Source organism: Periplaneta americana, chromosome 1, assembly GCF_040183065.1.
Source record: "Periplaneta americana isolate PAMFEO1 chromosome 1, P.americana_PAMFEO1_priV1, whole genome shotgun sequence".
Classification (NCBI taxonomy): domain Eukaryota; kingdom Metazoa; phylum Arthropoda; class Insecta; order Blattodea; family Blattidae; genus Periplaneta; species Periplaneta americana.
Window position 1 is genome coordinate 63588455 of NC_091117.1, and position 24189 is coordinate 63612643.

General features: G+C 34.4%; 1 protein-coding gene and 1 long non-coding RNA gene across 2 annotated transcripts in view; one reads left to right on the forward strand and one right to left on the reverse strand.

Moving 5' to 3' along the window:
- The window catches only part of LOC138696374 (facilitated trehalose transporter Tret1-2 homolog), a 106926-nt gene that overhangs the window by 37063 nt on the left and 45674 nt on the right, over positions 1–24189 (forward strand). The window contains exon 2 of the mRNA XM_069821259.1: positions 12514–12667. Coding sequence (XP_069677360.1) covers positions 12514–12667 — 154 coding nt within the window. The remainder of the gene's footprint in view (positions 1–12513; positions 12668–24189) is intronic.
- The window catches only part of LOC138696386 (uncharacterized), a 160631-nt gene that overhangs the window by 2557 nt on the left and 133885 nt on the right, over positions 1–24189 (reverse strand). The window lies entirely within an intron of this gene.

Sequence of the window (24189 nt, forward strand, 5' to 3'; positions counted from 1 at the left end):
TTCAAGTTGCAGAAACCTGCAAAAAAGTATTCTCATTAATCCACTCGTTTAGGCGATTGAAGAATTTTCTACCCTTTTCCATGAAAAAAATGTTAGTGCAAGCACTCGTGGTGCTCCACTTCGATTACTGTGATATTCTGCTTACTGACCTAAGCGTTACTTCGGCGCAGAGACTACAACGTGTTCATAATATGTGCGTCCGTTTCGTCTGCAATATTCGCCGGGCTGATCACGTAACATCATTCCTCGAAATGTTGTCATGGCTCCGTCTAGAAGATCGTAGGAAAATCCACTGCCCTTCCCTTCTCTTACACATATTGCATTTCTCCACTCCTGTCTATCTTGCGTCTCGTTTTCAAAATGTATCCACCCATCATAACCTAGACACACGATCACAACACTCCTCAATATTATCCATTCCCTCCCACCGAACATCCTCATATTCATCTTCTTTCACCGTGGCTGTTCCTCAGCTTTGGAATTCCCTACCGAGTAATGTCAGGGACTGTCAAACATCAAACCAATTTAAGAATAGACTAAGGAAATATTTTTCTAACAATTCTTGTTAATAATAATAGCTGTTTCAGGTTTCTCAATGTTTAATGGTTATATATATTATATATATATATAACTATGTAAGCAATTGTATTCTATTAGAATTAGAGTTTGGCTGGGCGGAAGAGAAGGCCTACTGGCCTTAGCTCTGCCAGATTAAATAAATAAATAAATAAATAAATAAATAAATAAATAAATAGTAAATGTTGGTATCACTTGTGAGATTGAGATCTGTCTTCGCACAGTTGACTAAACAACAACAATGTATTTTCGTTCCTGAGAATTAAGAAGACTAACCTTCCTTTAGAAGTAAAATTTATGTCATACACAATTTATTTCAGAATAGTAATGTTTGACAGCGAAATAATTGAGGAGTGTAATCCCAAAACTCGCTCAATTCGTTTGGCAAATTTTCATGATTTATACATATAAGCTTCTGTTTGAGACCTCAGTTTTTAAGCTTGTTTTCTTCCAAAACAACGCCAATCCTTGTCTAAAAGTTTGTGTTATTGTGCATGTCACTCGAAAACTCGCTCAGTCCGTACACCAATGGAAAAAAAAAAAAAAACTAGTCCAGTGCTTTCATAAAAATGGACTTAACGCATTTTGGGATCACTCCTCTTCAATCGATATCCGATTTCTGGACATTTGTGACTTAATCAGTGAGAAATAATAGAAACGCCTCTCATTAACTCATCAGCTAATCGCCAAACTGTACCCAACCGTCCCTAGCGATGTCTTCCGGCATGTAGTCACAATTGTAGATGTCAACACGGCAACTATATCAGGAAAATAGTTACACCACGCCCATTGAATTATCGACCCCACCTTACACAGTCTGTAATTACCGGTCTACTTACAAGCACTTCCGTACCTCCTTAATGCTACATGGCTCCACCTTCTAATGACGACTTGTCACGGCTGTAAAATTTCTATTATTATTCTTGACTGGGACTTGTTACGTCATATACGTCTTGTATGGTCGTCGTTGTATTCGACGGTCTAGTGATTAGCAAATCCGAGATTAAACCTGGCAGAGGACGCTTGATTTGTAAAGGTGAATGAAAGGCCTCCAGAGAAAATGTATCGACCCTTTCTCGGCATCGTAAGCATGTGAAGGCAGTAGTATAGCAGATGAGGCAAAATCTATCCTGTGACCTTATCATGTGCTATATTACCAATGGGTATGGCGGAGGGGAGATAGTTTTAATCTGAGATGAACTTCCGTGTCGGTAGATTCATGTAACATTAACCATCATGAAATAAATTCCCTTTCTGATAGCTTATTCTTTCCCCTCTCGTACAGCTCACATGACAGGTCTCGCCTCTTCACCTGTACAGTGCGCGGCATATACAACAGAGTGCTGCAGAACAGCGCTTACAACTGGTTTATATTCGACCGGTTGGAGATCAACCGGTGAGGTTGGACATTCGTTCGAATATCCGGTCTTGAAGCTGTTGCGCCTGGCTAGACAGAACCACAGATATAGAGGACAGAATACCAAGCGCATTTCATAATACAGGAACTGTGATGACATTTTGTAACTACACAAATGGAGTAATTGAAGGAAATTTACTTTTCCTAATTAAAAAAAGGGTTAGTTTGAAATTCTTAGGAAAATATTTGGGGCTAAGTGGGATGAAGTTACAGGAGAATGGAGATAGTTACACAACGCAGATTCACGCATTGCATTCTTCACCTGACATAATTAGGAACATTAAATCCAGACGTTTGAGATGGGCGGAGCATGTAGCACGTATGTGGGAATCCAGAAATGCATATAGATTGTTAGTTGGGAGGCCGGAGGGAAAAAGATCTTTGAGAAGGCCGAGATATATATGAGAGGATAATATTAAAATGGATTTGAGAGAAGTGTGATATGATGATAGAGACTGGATTAATTACACAGTATAGGGACCGATGGCGGGCTTATGTGAGGGTAGCAATGAACCCGCGGGTTCCTTAAAAGCCATAAGTAAGTAAGTAAGCTTGAAATAGGTTATAATTGATTGGACACTTTGGTACATTTATCTTCATAACTAATATATAAATCAACTAATGGACACCGGTAACAACAAAGAAAATAAGCGTAATGCGTAGATGAAATCTGATATGTAAACAAATACAAATAAAATAAATTACAATAAATTACTCACAAAAGAGAAAAGTAAATATGTACACACTTACTATTGTAACGTTCATACTTTAAACTCAAAATACATGGGCTACCTCTGAAAGAGTAGTTGTTAATACAGCCTATGCCTTTTAATTATTCTAAGTGGATGTATTATTATTTCTCTAATAAATCGTTTTAGGGAGATAACAAGTTATTAACAAAAATAAAAGCACTATCAATTCTAATTATTGTAGTTTCAAGATGCGTGCTTCAGTCAATGAGAAGAGAGGAGGAAATAATTTGAAAAGTACACGTTGATAATCGCGTCCTTGCAACGATTCTTGGAACTCCTGGATGGCTCATTATTATCTGTCTTTCATGATCCAGAGCCGTCCAACCGAGTGAGACTCGGATATTCGTTAAACCGAACATTGAACTACTCCGCGAGACGGAAAAGCTTCGCATACTGTCTATAGCGCCAGGTGTTCAGTAGCAATCTGTCTTTTCTATCTTTCGCAACCGGTTATGCAGGACTCTAATATACAACTTACCAGCAATATAACCGGTCGTAGCGTATAGTGGGCAGATCCGAGAGGTCACCCTCTCGGGAGGAAAACGAATCGACGGTGAATGGCGGTGATTTAGGCCTATGAAGTTATGTTATGTTGATCTTCCCTTATATCAAATGTATGCTGAAAATGATGAGTTGTTTGAAATTGTAATGAAGAATAGAATATGGAATATCCGCCACGGTGGTTTATTGGCTAGAGCACTGGACTTATAATCCTGTGGGCTCGAGTTCGATCCCCGGCATATCTCCGATTTATAATTTCAGTTATGCAAAATTGCATTTATTTTTAGGCAAGTGCAAGAAGTCAAAATTAATCTGTGTATCTCTTATTTGGAGGAGGGGATACTCAATTTTTTTTTTCCAGAAGCATAATGACCCTACATACGATCTCAGGAGTGTTATATATTTCTTTACATGTTCATACATGTGTATGTCTTCGTTAATTCAATCGCCGCCATACTTCGTAGAGACCGAAAATAGGCCAATTTGTTCGTCACGTTTTATTTACACACAAGACTACCCTCCGGTGTATATGGACAAACAATATCTACGGAGACAAACCGGTGTATTTATCTGTGATTGTAAGGACTCCTTTAGGCGAACGATGCGTGTTGCAGTCTGTTGGTGGTCTAGACGTAGACCTAGATCTATTGCGTAACACGTTTGGATACACGCCATGCTACGTCGTGTCTACGAGGTTAGAAAAAATAAAGCGATTAACTTATAAGAAATTAATTTTGAAATTAGTAACAGGAATATAAATCGTATCTATTGCGTGATTATGTCTTTATTTTTGTAGGTTATTATTTAATTATTCATGGGTTAGCATTGCATTAAAGTTATAATATTATATTTAATTTTAATGACAGGATTGTTAGGATTAAATGACGCTAATACAGAGTGTCAGAAGTTAATACCAAGAATAATGTTAGATCCCAAATCCAAAAGAGGATAATATAACAAGTGTCATCATGACCTCAGAAAACAAAGTCCAAATTGCTGTTCAGGAAAACTAGTCATGATCAGGCTTCGGTCCTGGGCATAGAAAAGCATGAAGTTCAGAACGCACGACCGATAGTGTTGTGTTGGTCGAGTGAAGTGGGAGATGGAGCGCGCCGTTACCTCGTGTCTCAACATGTAAACAGTCCGTCACAGTACGGCACAAAATATATTTCACCCTGTACAGATGCAGTATATACAGTACATTCCTAGTGTAGACAATAAATGTCTACCATTAAAGTATTAACGTGAGTTGTAACCTTCAATCAGGTGTCCCTACGCCGAAGCCTGTTACACGTACCGCAGCCAAGTAGCAATAGGCCTACACACAACGGTAATGCACATTACGGGCCCACTTGTACTTTTGCAGTCACTTCTCCACACGGGTCATGACGTCATTTATATTCCGTGTACTCTAAACCTCATACTGGTTACTCTGTGTCCCTAGGCCGAAGCCTGGTCATGATGTATAGATTATTAATAAGACCAGTATTAACATATGGCTCTGAGACTTTGACATCATCGAAATCTGATGAGAGGCAACTTGGCATATTTTAAAGAAGGATCCTGAGGCATATTTTTGGGGCAGTGGCAGAAAATGGGGTCTGGAAAAGGAGATATAACCATGAATTATATAACTTATATAATGAACAAGACATTGTTAGATGTATAAAGATCAGAAGGCTGGAGTGGGTAGGACATGTAATTCGTGCAAATGACAGAATGATAAATAGGATATTTAATGTAGTGCCAGAAGGGACCAGGAAAGTTGGAAGATCTAAGTTAAGATGAGAAGAAGGTGTGAGAGAAGATGTGAAGATAACTGGAATTAAGAACTGGAGGAGGTCGGCACTAAATAGGGAAGAATGGAGAAACTTCTTCAGAAAGCCAAGGCCCAAGAGAGCTGTCGTATCAGTGATGATGATGATGATGATGATGATGATGATGATGAATACAGGATGTTTCAAAAGTTATAGTAAAAAATGTAGGGATTAGAAGTAAAGACGAAGAGAAGCAAAAAAGTTCCAGTAAACATAGGTCCAGAAATCAACCGTTTACGAAAAATTGTCATTTTGTGCTGGTTGGGACTCTCTGAATATTAAGCACTAATTCCAACAAAAGCAGTCAAAATTTTACTTAATCTATCAGTCACAAGAGAGTAAAACTCATCATTTTGGCTTCAACGTGACAGAACTGTGAATGAACACACACAAAAGAAACATATCTTTGTTTGAACGACAGTAAAGTTTGTGGATAAACAAGGTACAGTACAATATGAACATGTTAATTGAAGAATTTTACAGCAGGTGTTCAAAATGCTGACCATGCACTTGAATGCATCTGTCTAGCCTTCTCCGCAAAGACCCAAGAATGCGCTCGAGCAATCCTGGGTCATTCTTGATTTGTTGAAGGGCATTTACAACCCGATGCTGCAATTCTTCAGGTGGGATGATGTCTGTTGCGTAACCCCAGTGATCTAGATACAGGTCCACCTCTACCTATCCACCGTTCACCATATTGTCTGTTTAGATATCGTTTTACGCTTAGAAGGAAAAGAGATGTGGAGAGTGAGCATACGTACGAAGCATGAATGTTGCCGCTTTACCTCATCCAGGCGCTCGGTTCACTGGCGGCCCCAACCAGCAAAAAAAGGCATTATCTCGTAAACGCTTAATTTGCGGACCGACGTTTCCTGGAACGTTTTTGCTTAACTAATTGTAATTTAACTTAAATAAGGAAGAGCTACTTAAAGATTAATGATAATATAAATATGGAAGTTAAATCATATTTAATTCTTTTTCATTTCACCAAATTAATACGCATTTAAAATAAAGTGAATTTAATTATTCCCAATTAACTCATCACGACTTTCGGAATCATAGTAAAACATTAATTTCGAAGGCCATGTACCTTGTTAATGTAAGCAGTGACCTATCCCGTGAGTTCATTTGTTATATTATGGCAGTAAAATGTCGTCATGAACAGAGGTAACCTCAAAACATATTAAAATCATCGAAAACAAAAATCGGGTGAGTAGACTTTAAAAGAAAAGAAGGTGAAAAATAAGTAGAAAGAGATTTCAATGCAAAAAAACCTCATCCCAATGTCTTCATCAATATTGAATACAAAATGGGATAATATGAAAGAAGATGCAAAGAGGAACAGAGATTAAGGGTGTTTGAGATTAAGGTGCTTAGGAAAATATTTGGGGCTAAGAGGGTTGAAGTTACAGGAGAATGGAGAAAGTTACACAATTCAGACTACACGCATTGTATTCTTCACCTAACATAATTGGGAACATTAAATCCAGATGTTTGAGATGGGCAGGGCATGTAGCACGTATTTATTTATTTATTTATTTATTTATTTATTTATTTATTTATTCTGGTGTAGTTAAGGCCATCAGGCCTTCTCTTCCACACGACCATAAATACAAATACAATAACAGAAATAAAAAGGAAAAAAAACACTATAAACAAAGTAAAGTCACACAAAAATATACACAGGTAGCAGTCACACAAACTTTAAATGAGTGATTAAGTATAATTAATTATATCCTAATTAACTAACATAAACAAGAAACTTGCGATATTAATCTAGAGAAAAACACAAATCAACACTTCTAGCAATACCTAAAAAGCATTAAAGAAGACAAAATTTTCCAATTTAATTTTGAATTGTGATAAAGTCCGGCAGTCCCCGACATCATTAGGTAACGAATTCCAGAGACGTGGCATTTCTACAGTGTAGGAGGATGAGTATAGAGACGTTCTATGATGAGGGATAGAAAGAAGTGCTTGATGCCGGTTTCGAAGAGTTGTAAGAAATTGAAAGCGCGATAAGAGATAATTCGGAGTAGAAGTATGCATGATTCTAAATAGAAGAGACAGTGAATGTATTGTTCTTTGTTCCTTCAGACGTACCCATGAAAGTAACTGGAGGGAAGGAGTTATATGGTCAAATTTACGAGTACTGCAGATGAATCGTATGCACACATTATGAACACGTTGTAGTCTCTCAGCTAAGAGTGAACTTACATTAGTTAGTAAGGAATCGCAATAATCAGAATGGGACATTACAAGCGTCTGAATAAGATTCTTTTTAGACTAAATGGTAGAAATTCTGTCCAGAAATGCATGTAGGCCCGATTGTATAAACCATTTAATCTTAGATCAGAGGTTAAATTGATCCTTGTTTCAGCTGAACTTGGAATTTTGTGTTGTATAAAGTCTAATCTGAGATTAATTTGTCTCAAACTAAAGTCAACTTTGACTGAAGAAATTTCTCCGATTAAGTTAAATGATCCAAGTTCAGTTATATCTTTTCTGTTTGAAATATACGAGTGAAAGATTGTGCAAATAAAATATCCATTATTATTAATATTAAAATATATGTTAGGTACTTATATATATATATTTCAATTTCTTGCCTTAATACACAAACATTTTTATATTTTATAAGGCTCTATCGTGTTCAGCAGTATCAAATAACATAACCTATAATTATATTATGTTTATAACAACCATTAATTATTAATGGATATGATAGGTACATTCATAAATGTTCAATTAACTGTATTACTAAACGAAAATTGTCGTTTTTAAAGCTTTATTATGTTTAGCAGTATCAAACACCATAACATGATAACAACTTTGAGAACAGTCAATCTTCTTCTTATTGTCCGCCATTATTTACATTGCACAAAAAGAAACCAGTGTCTCCAACAGAGTGTAATACGGAAAGTCGCCAAAAAGTAGTTGTAAAGTCGCTAGATTTCTCATTATCAACAAAGAAAGATTAAATTTTGTCACTATGGGGTGCTAAAAAGGTCACTAAATCCCTATTTAAGCAATATAAAAGTTAAAAGAAATTGTTGTTGAAAAAGAGTTAAAGTCGCTAGACTGGCAACACTGAACAAACCTGTATAACACGATCCGCGCATCACGTATTTCACCTGTTTATGCGATGTTGCCAAATCCTTTTCACGTGAACTTAGATTGCATTTGAACCAAGGTAATTTGATTGCAGAAACGTTGTACACAATAGAAGAAGTGTCTGAACTCGGTTCACTTTTCGATCTTCGATCAAAGTTGATCTTTAGTCAGGGAGTTTTATACAATTGGGCCATAGAGTGTTAGTTGAAAGGTCGGAGGAAAAAAGATCCTTGAGAAGGAACGCGTCATAGATGAGAGGATAATATTAAATTGGATTTGACTGAGGTGGGATATGATGATAGAGACTGGATTAATCTTCCTCAGGATAGGTATCGATGGCGGGCTTATGTGAGCGCGGCAATTAACCTCCGTGTTCTCTAACAGCCGTAAGTAAGTTGTTTCTGACTAGGGAAAGTTTAAAGAACTTATTTATTACTCCTGTTTTTTTTAAGAACTTTCATGGTCTTGACAACGATATCCTTTTCATTCTGATAAGATATTGAGCATCACGGGCAATTAAAGGTATTTATCTGCTCCATTACATTGTTATTTATTACCAGGGAACGGATTTATATGGACTAAAAATATATGAAATATGTAAATATATATGTAGTTATTTTTACCAAAATATGGAATTAAATATGGATTTTTACCAAAATATGGAATTAAATATGGACTTAAAATTATAAAAAAATGACTATGTACGTTAAATATTGGTACATTTTAATCAAACTAAACAAAAAATATAATGGACGTACCTTATCTTCCAATGTAGTTTCAACAAAACACAATTTTTATTGTCTGTTACCATAACAATAGGTTACAAACATTTCTTTCAAGTGCTGAAAAGTGAATCTTCTTCTATTGTCTCTGAGGATAGATTTATACTGACTAAAAGAGCGTTCGACGTCACAAGAAGTAACTGGTACATAATTCAATTTCACAATGTCTGCTGGGGATAAGTCCAAGTTAATCTTCACTGTTGATTCACCACTCATCACAGCAACAACCTTTTGTAGTTCTTCATATCCAGGGTTTTTTGAAAGTACAGTGTCCACCTTAGCTCTTACTGCATCTGCAACTTTACCTCTACCACGATTCAGTTGTTCCACAGTACTATTTATAATTTCAAAACTTTCAGATAGTGAAAGGTGCCTATTTTGGAGACTTTTGAGCGTTTTTATGATGCATGAAAATGTATGCTGAATGTGAGCTAAGTCATTCTTCACACTTATGTCACAGGTAACTGTTTTCGCAGTATCAATTGAGACTGCATCTTCAGAGTCCAATGCAAGGAGAACATTGTTAATAGAGTCTATATGTTCGGCATAATATTCAACTGCTTCTAGCCATGTACCCCATCTAGTTAAAATTGGCTTTGGTGGCAATGGAATTTCAGGGTACATTTCTTTCAACACGTTAACTCTACTGGGAGCTTTGAGAAATACTTTTTTCACTGATGAAATCAACAAATCTACTTTAGGGAAATTGTCTCTGACCACTTCTGCCACACGATGAAATGCATGCGCCACACAAGTAAAATGAGTCAATTTAGGATATACAACAGATAATGCTTGTCCAGCTTTGACCATATAAGGGGCAGCATCGCTAATAAAGAATAACACATTATCGTACATAATACCCTTTGGCCACAGGATACCCATAGCTTCGTTGAACAGTTTAACTATAGTTTTGTTATTGCACTTTTCTAGAACATCACAATGTAAAAGAATTCGTTCAGAATATTGTTCACTTAACAAACCGATAACTACATTACCAACAAGTCTACCTTCTTTGTCGGGAGTCTCATCAATGGAAACCCAAATTGAACTATCTTTAATTTCATCTCTTATCTTCTGTATTGTCTCATCGTAGATGGATGGAGCATACGTCTTCCTAAGTGTTGACTCATCCGGGATTGTATGTTGAGTATATTTTTCAAGGAATTCCCTGAAGACCTTATTCTTTAGTTTGTAGAGAGGAATATCAGCAGAGATGAGAGAACGGCACAGGTCGATGTTAAACTCAGATCTTACATTCGATGTTGTTGGTTGTGTTAAAAACAATTGTCTCTGCTTGGAATTTAGTTGTTTGTTGGCCTGATGTTTACTAGTTGTAATGTGTTGTTGCACCAGGAACTTTTGTGTAGATGATACTGCACACTGACACAAATTACAAAATAATATTTTATTGTCAGTTGATAAACCATCTTCTTTAAATTCTGAAATGTAACTTGTTAGTTTTGATTTTAAATTGACTGAATGACGTACTTTTGGCATATTTACCGTCTTTATAGTATGATTTACAAAACTGAACCTATGTGTACTCTGACTGGAATTTAACTGTTGAGTTGCACAACTGAAGTCTGTTTAAAAATTTTAAATTAAATTAATACAGTTTTGTAACTTACTTTCCCATTGTTGATAGGACTGCTAATTTTCAAATAACTCTGATGTTAAAGGGATTACTGAACATGTGTTTAAATCTCTATTGTTGAAATGTATTTTTAAAAGTTAATGGAATTTTGTTTTGTTTTATTGTTAAACCTAATATAATATGGACTGTTTTATATGAAATATGGAAAATATATGGAAATTAACGAAAATATGTACTAAACTCTAAAATATGGAAAAATATGGAAAATAAAAGTAGGATTTTTCAACCCTACACATTGTGAAACATAAAGATAATGCAAAATATAAATTATATTAGCTTTATAAGTAAATATGTATTTACATATAAATCCTTTCCCTGTTTATTACTATTATTCTTCTGATTGAATCTCTTCCTTTGAGGCCATAGTTTTAGTTTTGTTACTGGAAATTTTTAATCCTTAATTCGCTGTAATTTATACAGGGCTTTCATTTCAAAACTTCCCAGTCTAAATATCTAACTATTTAAATTGAATTCAATTTAAACAGGAAACACGTCAATTTAGACATTCATTCATTCATTCATTCATTTATTTTATTCCATAGATCTTACATGAGCAATGAAGCTTTAAGATGTGGAACATGTCAACATTTTACAATATTACAATTACAATTTTTACAAATTTTTATAGTTTTACAATTTAGTAATTTTCTACAATTTTTTTTACATTTTTTTACTTTTTTTTTTTTTTTTTTTTTTTGGCGAGATGTAGTGAGATGAGATGAGGTCCGAGGATTCGCCAAAATATTACCCGGCAGTCCCCCACTTTGAAATTTTTATATTTAAATATGAAAGAGCATTCATTTGTTTTCTATCGTCGCGTCGCCTGGGAACGTGGATTGTTGTTATTGTTGATTAGAGCTGAAGAGAATAAAGCTACAAAAACTTATTGAGCATTTCGTGTAACAGTTGTGTTTGTGTATTAAATTGTTTTAAAATGGTGCATACCCTTCAAGAGAGAACATAAATCATCCTTATTGATTAAATTTAGGAAATTACACAAAATAAGCTGTGTTTTCATCCTGCAATCAACTGATAATAACAAAAATATAGGTTGCCAGGCGACGATAGAAAATAAAGATGCGAAAACAAATGAATCAGGTGTATAAATAATTGAATGCTCTTTCATATTTAAGTATAAAAATATAGGGGTGCCATTTGAAACTTCAAAGTGGGGCTGGAGATGGGGAGTGGGGATGAAATCTAAAATGAAATTAAACTTGGTTTCATACTTCCCCCTTAATATCTAAATTGACGTGTTTTTTGCTTAAACTAAATTCAATTTAAATAGTTATTTAGACTGGGAAGTTTTGAATTGAAAGCACCTGTATAGATTTCTTAATTTTGTCTTCCGAATCTGAATCCATTCAGACGTTTTTGTCATTATTGATTCATTCGCTTGTTTCAAAACGAGTAAGTCATTTGCTAAAAGTAACATATCCTAGAAAGAGTCGTCTGTAAGCATTATAATGTGAGTTTATAGCTTCAGCAGAGATTCTAAATAGTACAAAAACACTTTCATTTCCGCTTATTGTCAATGACAATAGTAAAAGAAAACAGCAAAGCAGTTAGTTATGTGGCTTGGCTTAATAAATTACGTAACAAGCTTGTCGATTTTAAGCAAGCAACTGTTCTTATGACGACATCCTATTGGTGAACATAAAAGTACGAATTCCCAAGTGGATAGCTCGTATCCAAGATAATGGTATCTCTAAACCTTCTTGAAACGCAAGTGTTTTTCAAGTGTAGTTAACAACTTACATTCAAACATGTCAGTATACATTTAAAAAGTTATTAAACATTCTATAGTGAAGTGAATGGAATTTATAAAGAATGTAATTTCTAAATTAAGCTTGTTAAGTGTTGCAAGTTCAGTGGATGAAAGATTGTATTTTCTTTTCAGGCCAGAAGAAGGTGTTCCTATGCTGATAAATGGCTCTACAGCTGCAAAGATAGCAACAACTGCCAATGGACAGACTTTGGAAAACAGTGACACTAGGAAAGAAGATTATCAATCAGAAAATGTTCATTCTTCTCCAAAAGGTGTAATAGCACAAGTGAGTGTAAATTTGTGTTATAAATGAGTTTATGCTCGACCATGCCGTAATGTAGTAATAATACACCTGGGGCCTGTTTCTCAAAAATACTAGTTTAGTAGTTCACCAGTTACTAGTTACCAGAGTATATTTCACCAGCTCTAGTAGATTCTGTTTCTCAAACTATTTCACCCGTCTAGAACTTGTGACAATTTTTCACTAGTCACATGATCTCTTTCATTAGTCAGCTGATTGAGTTCATTTGTTTATACCCATTGGTAAGTATTATTATTTGATGTTAGGAGGCTAAGTTGTTTGTATTTTTGTTCTTACTTCTCTCTTCTCTTGAAATTCCATCAATTGAAAGCAAATTAACTATACTCAATATGATTAATGACTCGAAGGATATATCATTCGGTGCGTTTTCAAGTATAATAATAAAAATGATAAAGTAAACGACTGGACAAAAAAATTTGTAATATGTGAGGCTATGAAACTGATATTTCAGAACAAAGATTATGCATACATTAGGGACACTTACTGGCCCAACATTAAGAAAGCAACTTTGACAAGTACCAATTCAAGTTCACAGTATCATAATATGAACACATTATGTAGCTAGTGGGTCTACTGGCGACATGGATGCCACTTATGACTTGAAAAATTCGCTATTTTTTTTTTCAGTTTTACGTTTGAGCTATTCATAAATTAGTGTCGTTTTGTATTTAATTTGTAGGCTAAAGTTGACAATGTCAGAAGAAATGGCAGTGGAGGAGGAAAGCCAGCAAAAATTACTGCTGTTGATGAATTGGTATTAGATTATTAGGAAAAAAATTCTGCATGTGTTGCTGGTCTAGGGCAGAAAAACCAGATGGCATTGGAAAATAATCAACATCCCGATTTGCAGAGCAATTTGTATTTGAAGCTTTGCTGATAATGCATGACCTATTTGTTTATCTTGTCATGGCAGGTCCCACTATATTTAACAACTCTCCAAGCTTTTCAGCACTTTATTTAAACCGTTCATTATATTTAAACAATGCTCCTGTAAAGGAATAATAATTGTTCTTTCTCGATATAGTTTTAGCTCTTCTCATAACAACTTCTTCACTACTTCAATCGGAATCACTAAACCACATATATTAAAAAAAAAATAACTACAATATTTTGTTTTGATTATCTGAGAAAGATTGCCACTGGTAACTGATAATATAGAAATCACCAGTCTTTAGAGTCTTGTAGGAATATTCCTGTTGAATACTAGTATAATCAACTAGATTAGCATTTTGAGAAACAGAATCTCTTAGGAACTGGTGAAATCGACCAATATTACTAGTCTGTGAACTGGTAACTACTACTTTACCCTTCTAGTTTCTAGAAACACAGACTTGTAAAATAAACTAATATTACTACTGTACAGACTAGTATTACTAGTCCGTAAGTTTTGAGAAACAGGCCCCTGGTAGCAGTACTTTAATACACCTATTCATTAAAGTTCAGGTTTTCGATTATTCTCGGATATGCAATCGAAAGACGAGGGAAACGTCACGGAGGCTGGAAATCCAATACTGTCGCGGAAGGTTATGTTCTGTTACTATAATAATTAGCGTTAATTGTAAATAATATTCAAATAAATTCAATCTGTCATCTCGTTTTTCAATTCTAAATCAATTTCCAGGTTATATCAAAATTAGTTCATGTTACTCTCTACATTACATCAAGGTCATTGACATTATTGTTCCTCGGAAAAAAAATCAATACTTTCGCGTCTGCGCACATCTCACAATTTACGAGCTATGAACAAGGTCACTTCCGATCTTCAGTCAAATACGAATAAAATGAATACTTCTGAATAATTTCAAGTTAGAAATATGGTCGAGCATAAAAAGTCGTATGAAACTTGCCTATAATGGTAATTAAGACGCTCGTATGAAAATTATGAAACTCTCTTGCGCTCGTTTCATAAACAAACATACTCGCGTCTTAATTACTATCATCATAGGCTCGTTGCATAATGTACTAAACCACTGGCAAAAGTCGTTATATCCACTTGAAATATTTTCGGCTAGAACGAAAAAAACTTGTATCGTTTTTGTCATTCAAGCTATCAAAACGATTAAAAAAAGAAAAATATTTTTTTAGTTAACAAAACCTGTATAATATGGATTTAGAAATACAATTTATATTTATTAAAATAAAATACTCTTGACTGGTTTTGCGGCTGGACAAAGGATTTAGTTGATTTTGGAAGTGTCCGCAATTTTTATTTCTGTAAGTTGCAATTCTACTTAAATTAGTGGCTTGTGCAGCAAATGCTGCGAACTAAGTTCATTAGACGTTCAAATAAATTTTTTTCAGATTTATTTTCAGTGAAGAATACCAGACATTTTGAAATTTATTTGCTTCCATAATAATAAAACATGCTCCCTCTGAATGGTTTTTATGTCAAATACTTTTTCTTGAACCTATCTATCCACCTTCAGTTTTTGAGTTTCAACGCGAAAACGCAAGTAACAATGTCAAGACGATCAAGTCAGGTTTTTCATGTGGGAGTAAAGCAATAGCTATTTCAGGTCATTGTGGATTGTAAGTGAAAGTTAAAAAAAGTCAGGTTTGCTATGCTTTCGAACATTGTTTCAACGTTTGCGCTCTCGTTGACATCACTGGTATAGAGCTATGCTGTCAGCCACAATCAAGTTCTATCTATGAATAATTGTAATTGTTGGTTGTTCTATGAAAAATACGCACGTCAACTGCGAAAATAGCGGATTAGAGACGAAAGGATGCTGTGTAGGAACTCATTTTGTTTATGCTATTTATCATTAGTACTAATATGCAAAAATTATTTGCAGTTTTATTATATTTCCTTATTAATAGACATAGCATCTTGGTATAGCTGCTGGATGTAGAGCTTGAAATGTGGAGTGTAAAATCATTTTATCCTGCTAAGAAATCTTGCTGAAATGATCGGAAGACTACAAAATTTTGTAGGATTCTTATTTTGTCAGTAAGTAATACCTTTTGATTTTTCCTTAGGAAATGTAATTTTTGCGCTCTCTCGAGCCAATACTGAAGAGAATGGTGCATATAATATCTACACCACACCACCATTAAGTATTATATGAAAAAGATCCAACCCCACTTCATTAATAACTACAAAAATATTTGATTTTAATAACAATGTTATCTTACGTAAATTTTGTAGTTATACTATAATATAGCCGCCACTCGGTAAATTATAGAAATGAAGATCTAATTTAAGATTTTCTCTACATCTACTTATATATAATCCAAAAATGTTTCACTTTCATATCATCAATATAGCATTATAATTAATTAAAAATAGTAACATCATGGCATTAACTATAATAATATTTCACTTCTAATGGTAATAATGTCAACAAACCATCTCAAGTTTTGTAGATTTTAATATCCAATACACAGCTGTACTCAGAAAATTAGGCCTAAACACCGCAGAATCAGACCTGTAAATTATTTTTAGTAAGTCTTGAAGTTTTTAATAACCAATTGAACTTGAGCTCTAAATATGCCAGCAATCTTGCAAATCATGGCCTTCGTGTAATAGCCTATTGCAGGCCTGCACAAGGTTTGCGCTCTCCGAGCCGGTTCACAGCTCATGAGCGGAATGCAGATATCAGCTGCGCTCTGTAACAGGATGGACTGGAAGAAGAGGTGATCTGGTACAAAATATACACGAAAGGAAAGACTAGTACGAGTGTTTATGAAATGAATTCCCCTTCAGTGTTTGCAAAACTATCTTAAACTATTATTTATTAATAAAGAAATATTTATTTTAAGAAATAATAGAAATTCTATAGCTACTTAAATGTACAATATCATTTTATTGTATATTTTTATTTATCAGTACATCAAAACGAGGTTTTATGCTGTTGGCAGCTGAAAGGAACAGTAGCCTACTGATCGTAATGAAACATCAGTTACAGATGTTCGATGTCTGCCTTTATTAAAGTTGATTATAGAAAACAGTTGCTCACAAATATAGATGTTGAGCCAAACATAGCAATCATTTTCACAGCCAGCCTGTGTAGTCGTGGATATTATTGCTAATATTTAGTCTTGTAAAACTCAACCAGAGTAGTAGTATTATTCAAACGATCTTTAGCCCTTAGGCCACATTGAAGATCAATAAGTTCGAGTTGTAAATCGTTAAATGTTATGTTCTGTCTTTCAGATTCCTCCATACTGTACTGTAGCAGTAGGTAAGCAACGTGAAACAATTACTGAGAATAGACCTACACACTGCATTCCACTAGATAACTGAATGGTCGTTTCCCTCTCCTCTACCTATAGCAAATCTGTCATTCTGACGTATCTTACTCTCTGTTTCGGCGAGCGGGAAACACGACTCTCCCGCTCCCAAGGAGCGCGCGCGCTCGTTGAGCGCTGTTTGCGCAGGTATGGCCTATTCTTTATTGTAGTGTGTGTTTTGTTTTATTCTAAAATGCAATTCGTTTTCGAAACTGACGAAAGATGGATTTTGGAAAATAGGAAAATTATGCAGGGAAACTAACCCTTCACTGAAAGTTATTATTTTTCTGAAAATCATTAGATGCCAAGCTTCAAAAATCCTTTCAGCCGTTTTCCCCTAATTTCCATTACCAGTTGAAATATATATATATATATATATATATATATATATATATATATATATATATATATATATATATCTTAGATTACGCTAATGAATTATACAGGGACATCATTTTATTTTTACTTCAATTTTTATTGTACCTGAGTTTTTGAATGTACTTCATTCCCACCCCTTCTACTAAGGAAGTTCCAACTCCACACAGAACCAAGACCGCAGATAGTAAGCAGTACTGAGTTACTGAGTATAGTACGTTCCAGAAATATGTTCGCGTTTTCCAGTGACGAAACAGCTTTCAATATTGAATCATATTTTCGCACAGGTACTGTCCGTTTGCCTACGTCGCATCCCGATTTCCCCCACCTGCTTCTGCTCGCCCCTCTGTAATAGCTGGGCTGTCTTAGCTCTTTTCTGAAAACATTAATTTCTCTTAGGAATTGGAAGTTTACGTAATATTATACAGCTGTTTAATTTAACTTAAATAAAAGGGCCTCGTTAAGTAATTAACTGTCACGTGATTTCCTCCCTTTCTACAATCCTGCGGCATAACCACTTGGACGGACAGTAGATAGCATGTCTGAGTAATTTTATATTTTCGGGTCGGGTAGAAGTGAAGATTGAATTTACAGTACGTAGAGTAGGTACAGAATTATTTCAACATGAGTTACTAGTATGAAGGACGAAACTGGCAATTGGAATTAGATGCAATAATCTATAGTGCGATAATATGCACAAAAGAACTGAAGCCTGTATCGAAATGAACGGCCACCATTTTCAAAATTGTGTTTAAATATTCATATTATGATTATTTTTCAATTTAACTTCTTTCTCTATATTGTACGCTAATGTGCTGTAGACAGTATACACTGCATAATGAATACGTTCGCATGGATAACTCACTTCGTGAGTAAAAACACTTATTCTTAATACAGTACTGTACTTTGATTAAAGAAAAACCTAATGAAAATTATCAAACTCAAAACCGCGATATTTCCTAGTTTACGTAAATGGATGAACTACTTTTCTTCCTTCCTATACCTAGTAGAGTGATTTGTGTTTTACACCAGTATCATCGAACTCCAGTCTTGGAGGGGGGAGCAAGCAGTGTTTCCGGTTCTCTAAAGGTATAGACAGGTTAATATTAAAAATGTTAGTAAAAATAAAATGATGTCCCTGTACATAAAGTTATAGTTTGAAGAATTTTATTACCCTATTAATAGGGCCTATACACAAAATTGCATACTACTGTATATTACAAAACACTGTTTGATACACTGACTCAACAGGCAAGGCAGCAATGATCTATGTATGTTTAACGGTACAGTAAATACAAGAGCAGTTCAGATATATATTGATAGCACCTTGTATTTACATTAACTTTTTCCTTCTTTTTTAGCTCCACTATTAATTTCTCAAAATTTTCCTACATATTAGTTAACACACTATATAGTCTTCCCTCATCCTCAGGTGACTTCTCGCGTTTAACAAAAAAGAAAAAGATTTTACCTCACACCGACGCCAAGTGGCTTTCTTCTTTTAAAAATTATTACTGTAATAGTCGAGCTAATACAAATTTATTTTAAAAAACTAACAACACCTGTTGAAAGCAAGGTGATTTTAAAGTGTTCTCTTAAATAATAGTTATATAGAAATTATCATCATCTGAAAATTATACTTGATATACGCATATTAAACTACACTTAAATACTACAGATCTCTGCATGATGCACTCATTTTATTTCTGTCATGAATTACAGGATGCCGATTACCTTGAGAACGATGTCAGAAGTAGTAATTGTACCAGGATATTAATAATACCGTAATAATAATTTGTTTTTGTTTACATAACCCACGTTAAGTCACAGTTAATTGTACAGACTCTCCGAGAAATCCCCGTACCAATAACACAACTGAAACGACACAAGAACCAAATATATATGGTGAGGATCGCGTAAGAGCTGTTCCTAAAAGGCTAATTTGGTCGTCTCTTCAGTGTTGCCAACTAAAACCAGATACCACCAAAGAGGGTAAAATCGCAATGCAATAATAATAATAATAATAATAATAATAATAATAATAATAATAATAATAATTATAATTATAATAATAATAATAATAATAACAATAATTTATTTATTTTTATTTATTTATTTATATTTATTTAATGTGCTGTACAACAGCCAGTGGCCAATTACAGTTCAGCACAGTAATAATAATAATAATAATAATAATAATAATAATAATAATAATAATAATAACAATAATAATAATAATTTCATTTACTAATATTTATTGTGCTGTACAACAGCCTGGGGCCAATACAATAATAATAACAATAATAATAATAATAATAATAATAATAATAATAATAATAATAATAATAAGTAATATATCGAAATGATAGCCGTCCAAATCTTGGATTTAAAATATCGGCATCCTAATCAATTCAAATGAACAAAAAAGAAAATGTAAATTAATGTTAGAAAAATACATAATGAAATTTAAAAAAAGTAATATTCTGCGACAAGATGTGATAGCTATCAGAACGATAAAAATTTATTTAAAATAAATAATAGCTATACACTGAATATTATACGAGTACAGATTTATACGAGTACAGATGAATAGGGATGGTGATTGATGATGTTCAATGAAGATTTTAAAATGGTTGATGCAATTGTCTGAAGAGTCTTTTCAGAAACATTTAATTTTCTGAGGATCTCCAATGTAAATTTGGGAATTGCTCCTCGCGCACCAAACATAAGTCCAATGACATTCCAATCTTGAATATCATATTTTTGAGTGAGATCATCACAGCATGGAAGGTAAATAGCGCGCTTCTCTTCATGTATCTGCTTTGGTTGATCTTCATTAATTTCGAACCTTACTGTTGGGTCAGAATGACACCAGTTTTTTTTTTATTTCGGTCAATTATTATGATGTCAGCACGCCGTGTAAATCCTTTCGTAGAAAGACATTGAACTTCGTCATAACAATAAATATGTCTTACTTATTTACTTATTTACCACATATCGCCTTTATATTGGTAGGTGTTTTCTAAAAATGGTTCAATAATTTGTGAAAGAGTAGGCCTATATTTTCCTCCTAAACCTCTCGCACATTATGTTGATAACTTGTAGATTAATATGATCTAATATTAAAATATATTTTGTCTAACAACATTAAATTCATTGCTTTGACTAAATCATTTACGATTCACTAGACCTAACCTAAAAATGTATTTTGTTTGATCCGGTGAAATGGTTAGTACTAACTCCGAAAACCGAATGCCACTTTGAAATGTAGGTGCTTAAGAATACTTATTCCTAATAATTTTGTTACTTAGTTATAATTGCTGTATATATGCGTATAATTCCTTCTTCATTATCGTCTTTCTTCAGTTCATCATAATATGAACTATAGATTCCTGAAAGATAGGCCTACTCTGAATGCCACACGCTTTCTTTATTAGAGGAGTCACTGCCATGCTATTTCATCTCTTTGGCATTATTGTAATAAAAATCTAAACACGAAAGGAATTTAATTAAAATGTGAAATAGCATTTCTATTAATCACCCAAGTGCATGTATCACACCGTATGTTATACGAGTATTTATTTACACTTATTCGACTATAATCTTGAATTTTAACCACAATGCAACACATAAAATAACAGTAATGTATTAATATTAATACTGATATTAATTAATTATTAGTATGTTCAAATTTCACTAGCTTCTATTAATCGGCTCAGAAATTTAGAACAATTTTAATTTTATAAAATTTCACTACTGTCAACGGCTGTTACTGCTGCCAACATAACAGTTAGAAAATCACTACCACTTGTAGTATTTCTCAGTACCGAAGTCCGAAATGATGTTGGCAAAAGAAAATTCAACCTTCAAACTAGAAAATCATCATAATTCATTAGCATATGTAGTAATGGGGGAAAAATGGTTAGGTTTCACCCACAGGGTATGAAGTAAGCTGATCCGAACTATAACAAAGGGATTCGGGAATTCTCGGACAATCCACTGGGTATATCATACTTTAGAAATTAACGGTCTTACTAATAAAAACCCTATATACAGACGTTTAACTGTGTTATACTTATACAATGAGTAGCTCGTTTATAAGTCGTGTGTAAATTCCTTACTAATAATCACTACATACGTCGTGTATAACAGTATAACTGTTACACAGCTACGTCATAGTTTCGTCATTACTTCGTTACGAAAGGTAATAGAATATCTAAGGTTCTCTATTTCATCCGGTAGAGCGCTCTAGTGTGGCATGTTAAATATCGATAGTACAACTGGCTCTAATCGATTACCACACTACATTTTGGTCAAAGAGTACAAGCTACAGCAATATTATTCTAATAATTCTATGATCTTTGGTTTGTTCTTCTGTGGTTACAAGGTAACCATCATCATTAAATGACAGTCGATACGAACAGCTGTTAGAGGGGCGGCCATTTTTTCGCTATATACAACGCTTAAACAAGGGGTTTCATGTATATAACTACTGCAAAACAATTCCCATTGTATAGTTACAGCCTGTTTATACGTCCATAGCTTATTCACGGTTTATTAGTAACGTTTTCTGTCTCAACTCTGCATAAGTCTCGTATAAAAACTATACACTGTTTATTAGTAAGACTGTAATTGTATAGCTTATGCATAGTAAAGCGTAAGCAAATAAACATCATTTACTAGGTTAAGTTAAACACAAGGTCCGTCTATTCTTACCTGTTCGGAACAATTAACTCGAAGTTTTTTGTACACATTTTGTTTAAATAGTATAACAAATAACTTCTAGTTAATTGTTCCAAACATATAAGCATAGACGGACCTTGTGTTGAACTTAATAAAGCATCCTATCGTATTTCCAATATAGCTTTTAAATCATTTTACTGGTCTGCACTTCTTACTAGGATTAGTAGTATTTCATTTAAAGGCGCTTTTCAACTGTAGAGGTTATCCAGTGTAGAAATTCAACTTAGGCGAGACATTTCCTACAAACTTTACCTGGAGCGCTTTATTAGGAACAGGTTTTTTCTACTATACGGGCTTCCCAACTTAACCTTCCTGGAAGAAGACATTCTAAGTATTTTATTAATCATTAGTCTACTCTTTAAAATTCATCACCATTGATTTGAACTTACTAAATCTCTGTTTCAGCGAGTAGCTATTTCCTATAACACAAAAGAAGTGTTCACTCATTAATTCTTCAAGGATACCTATACCATTAGTATTGTAATATGGACATCGAAATTCGAGATGTTAATGTTTTTGCAAAGGATCACTTTATCATGTATTATACGTGTCACTTGTAGAGTAGACAATCGCGTATGTTTTAAATTAGCCATCGGCAAATATGTACTCACGATGACATCACTGGACGCAAGCCATAATACATAATATGAGGTAATATCAATCGAGGTGTATTGAGCACACCGTTCGGATCCCAGTGGCTGACTCTCAACACGAGCATCTGACGTAGACTACACAATAATTATTTAGAGATGAACAGATTATATTTGATTTCACCTTAATTTTTACTGTGTCATAACAACCTAGGAAAATACGTCACAATTTGCCACTCTTAATACAGCTCGTAAATTTTCGTCTGCTAGTCACGATTTTTGTTTAGATTTTACAAGTTTTCATTCAGAAAACAATTGTTCAGAAATGTACTGAATGTAGAATCAAACAAAGTAATTATGTAGGGTAGCATCAGACGACCTAAGATAGGACTATACAGTATGTATGGAAGCATAAATCATCCCACAAATAATCAGGGATACTTTCGTGAGCACACTGTCGCCGATGTCTTGCTTACTTTGGTTTCTGCTTGTTCTTAGATTCTCTTTCTGTGCAGGTATTATTGGCATACACTTTCTCCTTTAGTTATTACCAGAGGAAGAAATTTGACAGAGTTAAGTCTGGTGAGCTTGGTGGCCATAGATTTTTTGACATTACGCGACCTTCGAAGAATTCGCGAAACATTATCATTGTTTCATTGGACTTGTGACACATTGCACCTTTTTTGCAACCAACAATCGGTTCGTCCCAATGGATAAAAACTACAAACTGCTGAATGATATCAGCGCTTACGAGTGATATGACGGTAGCCTAAAAAATTGGTCCCGTTATTTTCTTTCTCAATACTGCACACCAAATAGGAGTCTTTTGTGAGTGAAGAGGAATTTGATGTAGCTCGTGAGGATTTTCCGATTACTGTTTCGTGAATTAAGACATCCTGACGCCACCGGGGTCGGTCAGGTGGTAGCGCATTTGCCTTCCGATCTGAGGCTGCATTAGAGATTGTAATCGATTCCTATTTAGTCTGATTGGGGTTGTCACAGGTTTTTTATTTTTTATTGGGTTATTTTACTACGCTTTATCAACATCTAGGTTATTTAGCGTCTGAATGATATGAAGGAGATAATGCCGGTGAAATGAGTCCGGGGTCCAGCACCGAAAGTTACCCAGCATTTGTTCGTATTGAGTTGAGGGAAAACCCCGGAAAAAACCTCAACCAGGTAACTTGCCCCGACCGGGATTCAAACCCGGGCCACCTGGTTTCACAGCCAGACGCGCTGACTGTTACTCCATAGGTGTGGACTGTCACAGGTTTTCCCTAACAAGACGAATAACAGCCAATCCGATGGCGAACCTCGGACTCATCTCGCCAAATTTCTCGCTATCACAAACTCCATCATCGCTAGATAGCCTAGCAGTTAATACAGCGTCATTAAATAACCGACTAAAAATTTATTCCTACTAGTAAGTGAAACCAAGTCTACAGTTAAAAATACACGTGTTTCAAAATTATAGTAACAATTTCGCATTGATTTACTATTAAGTACTAATAATACAAAATCTTGGAGCATAAAATTTAATAATGT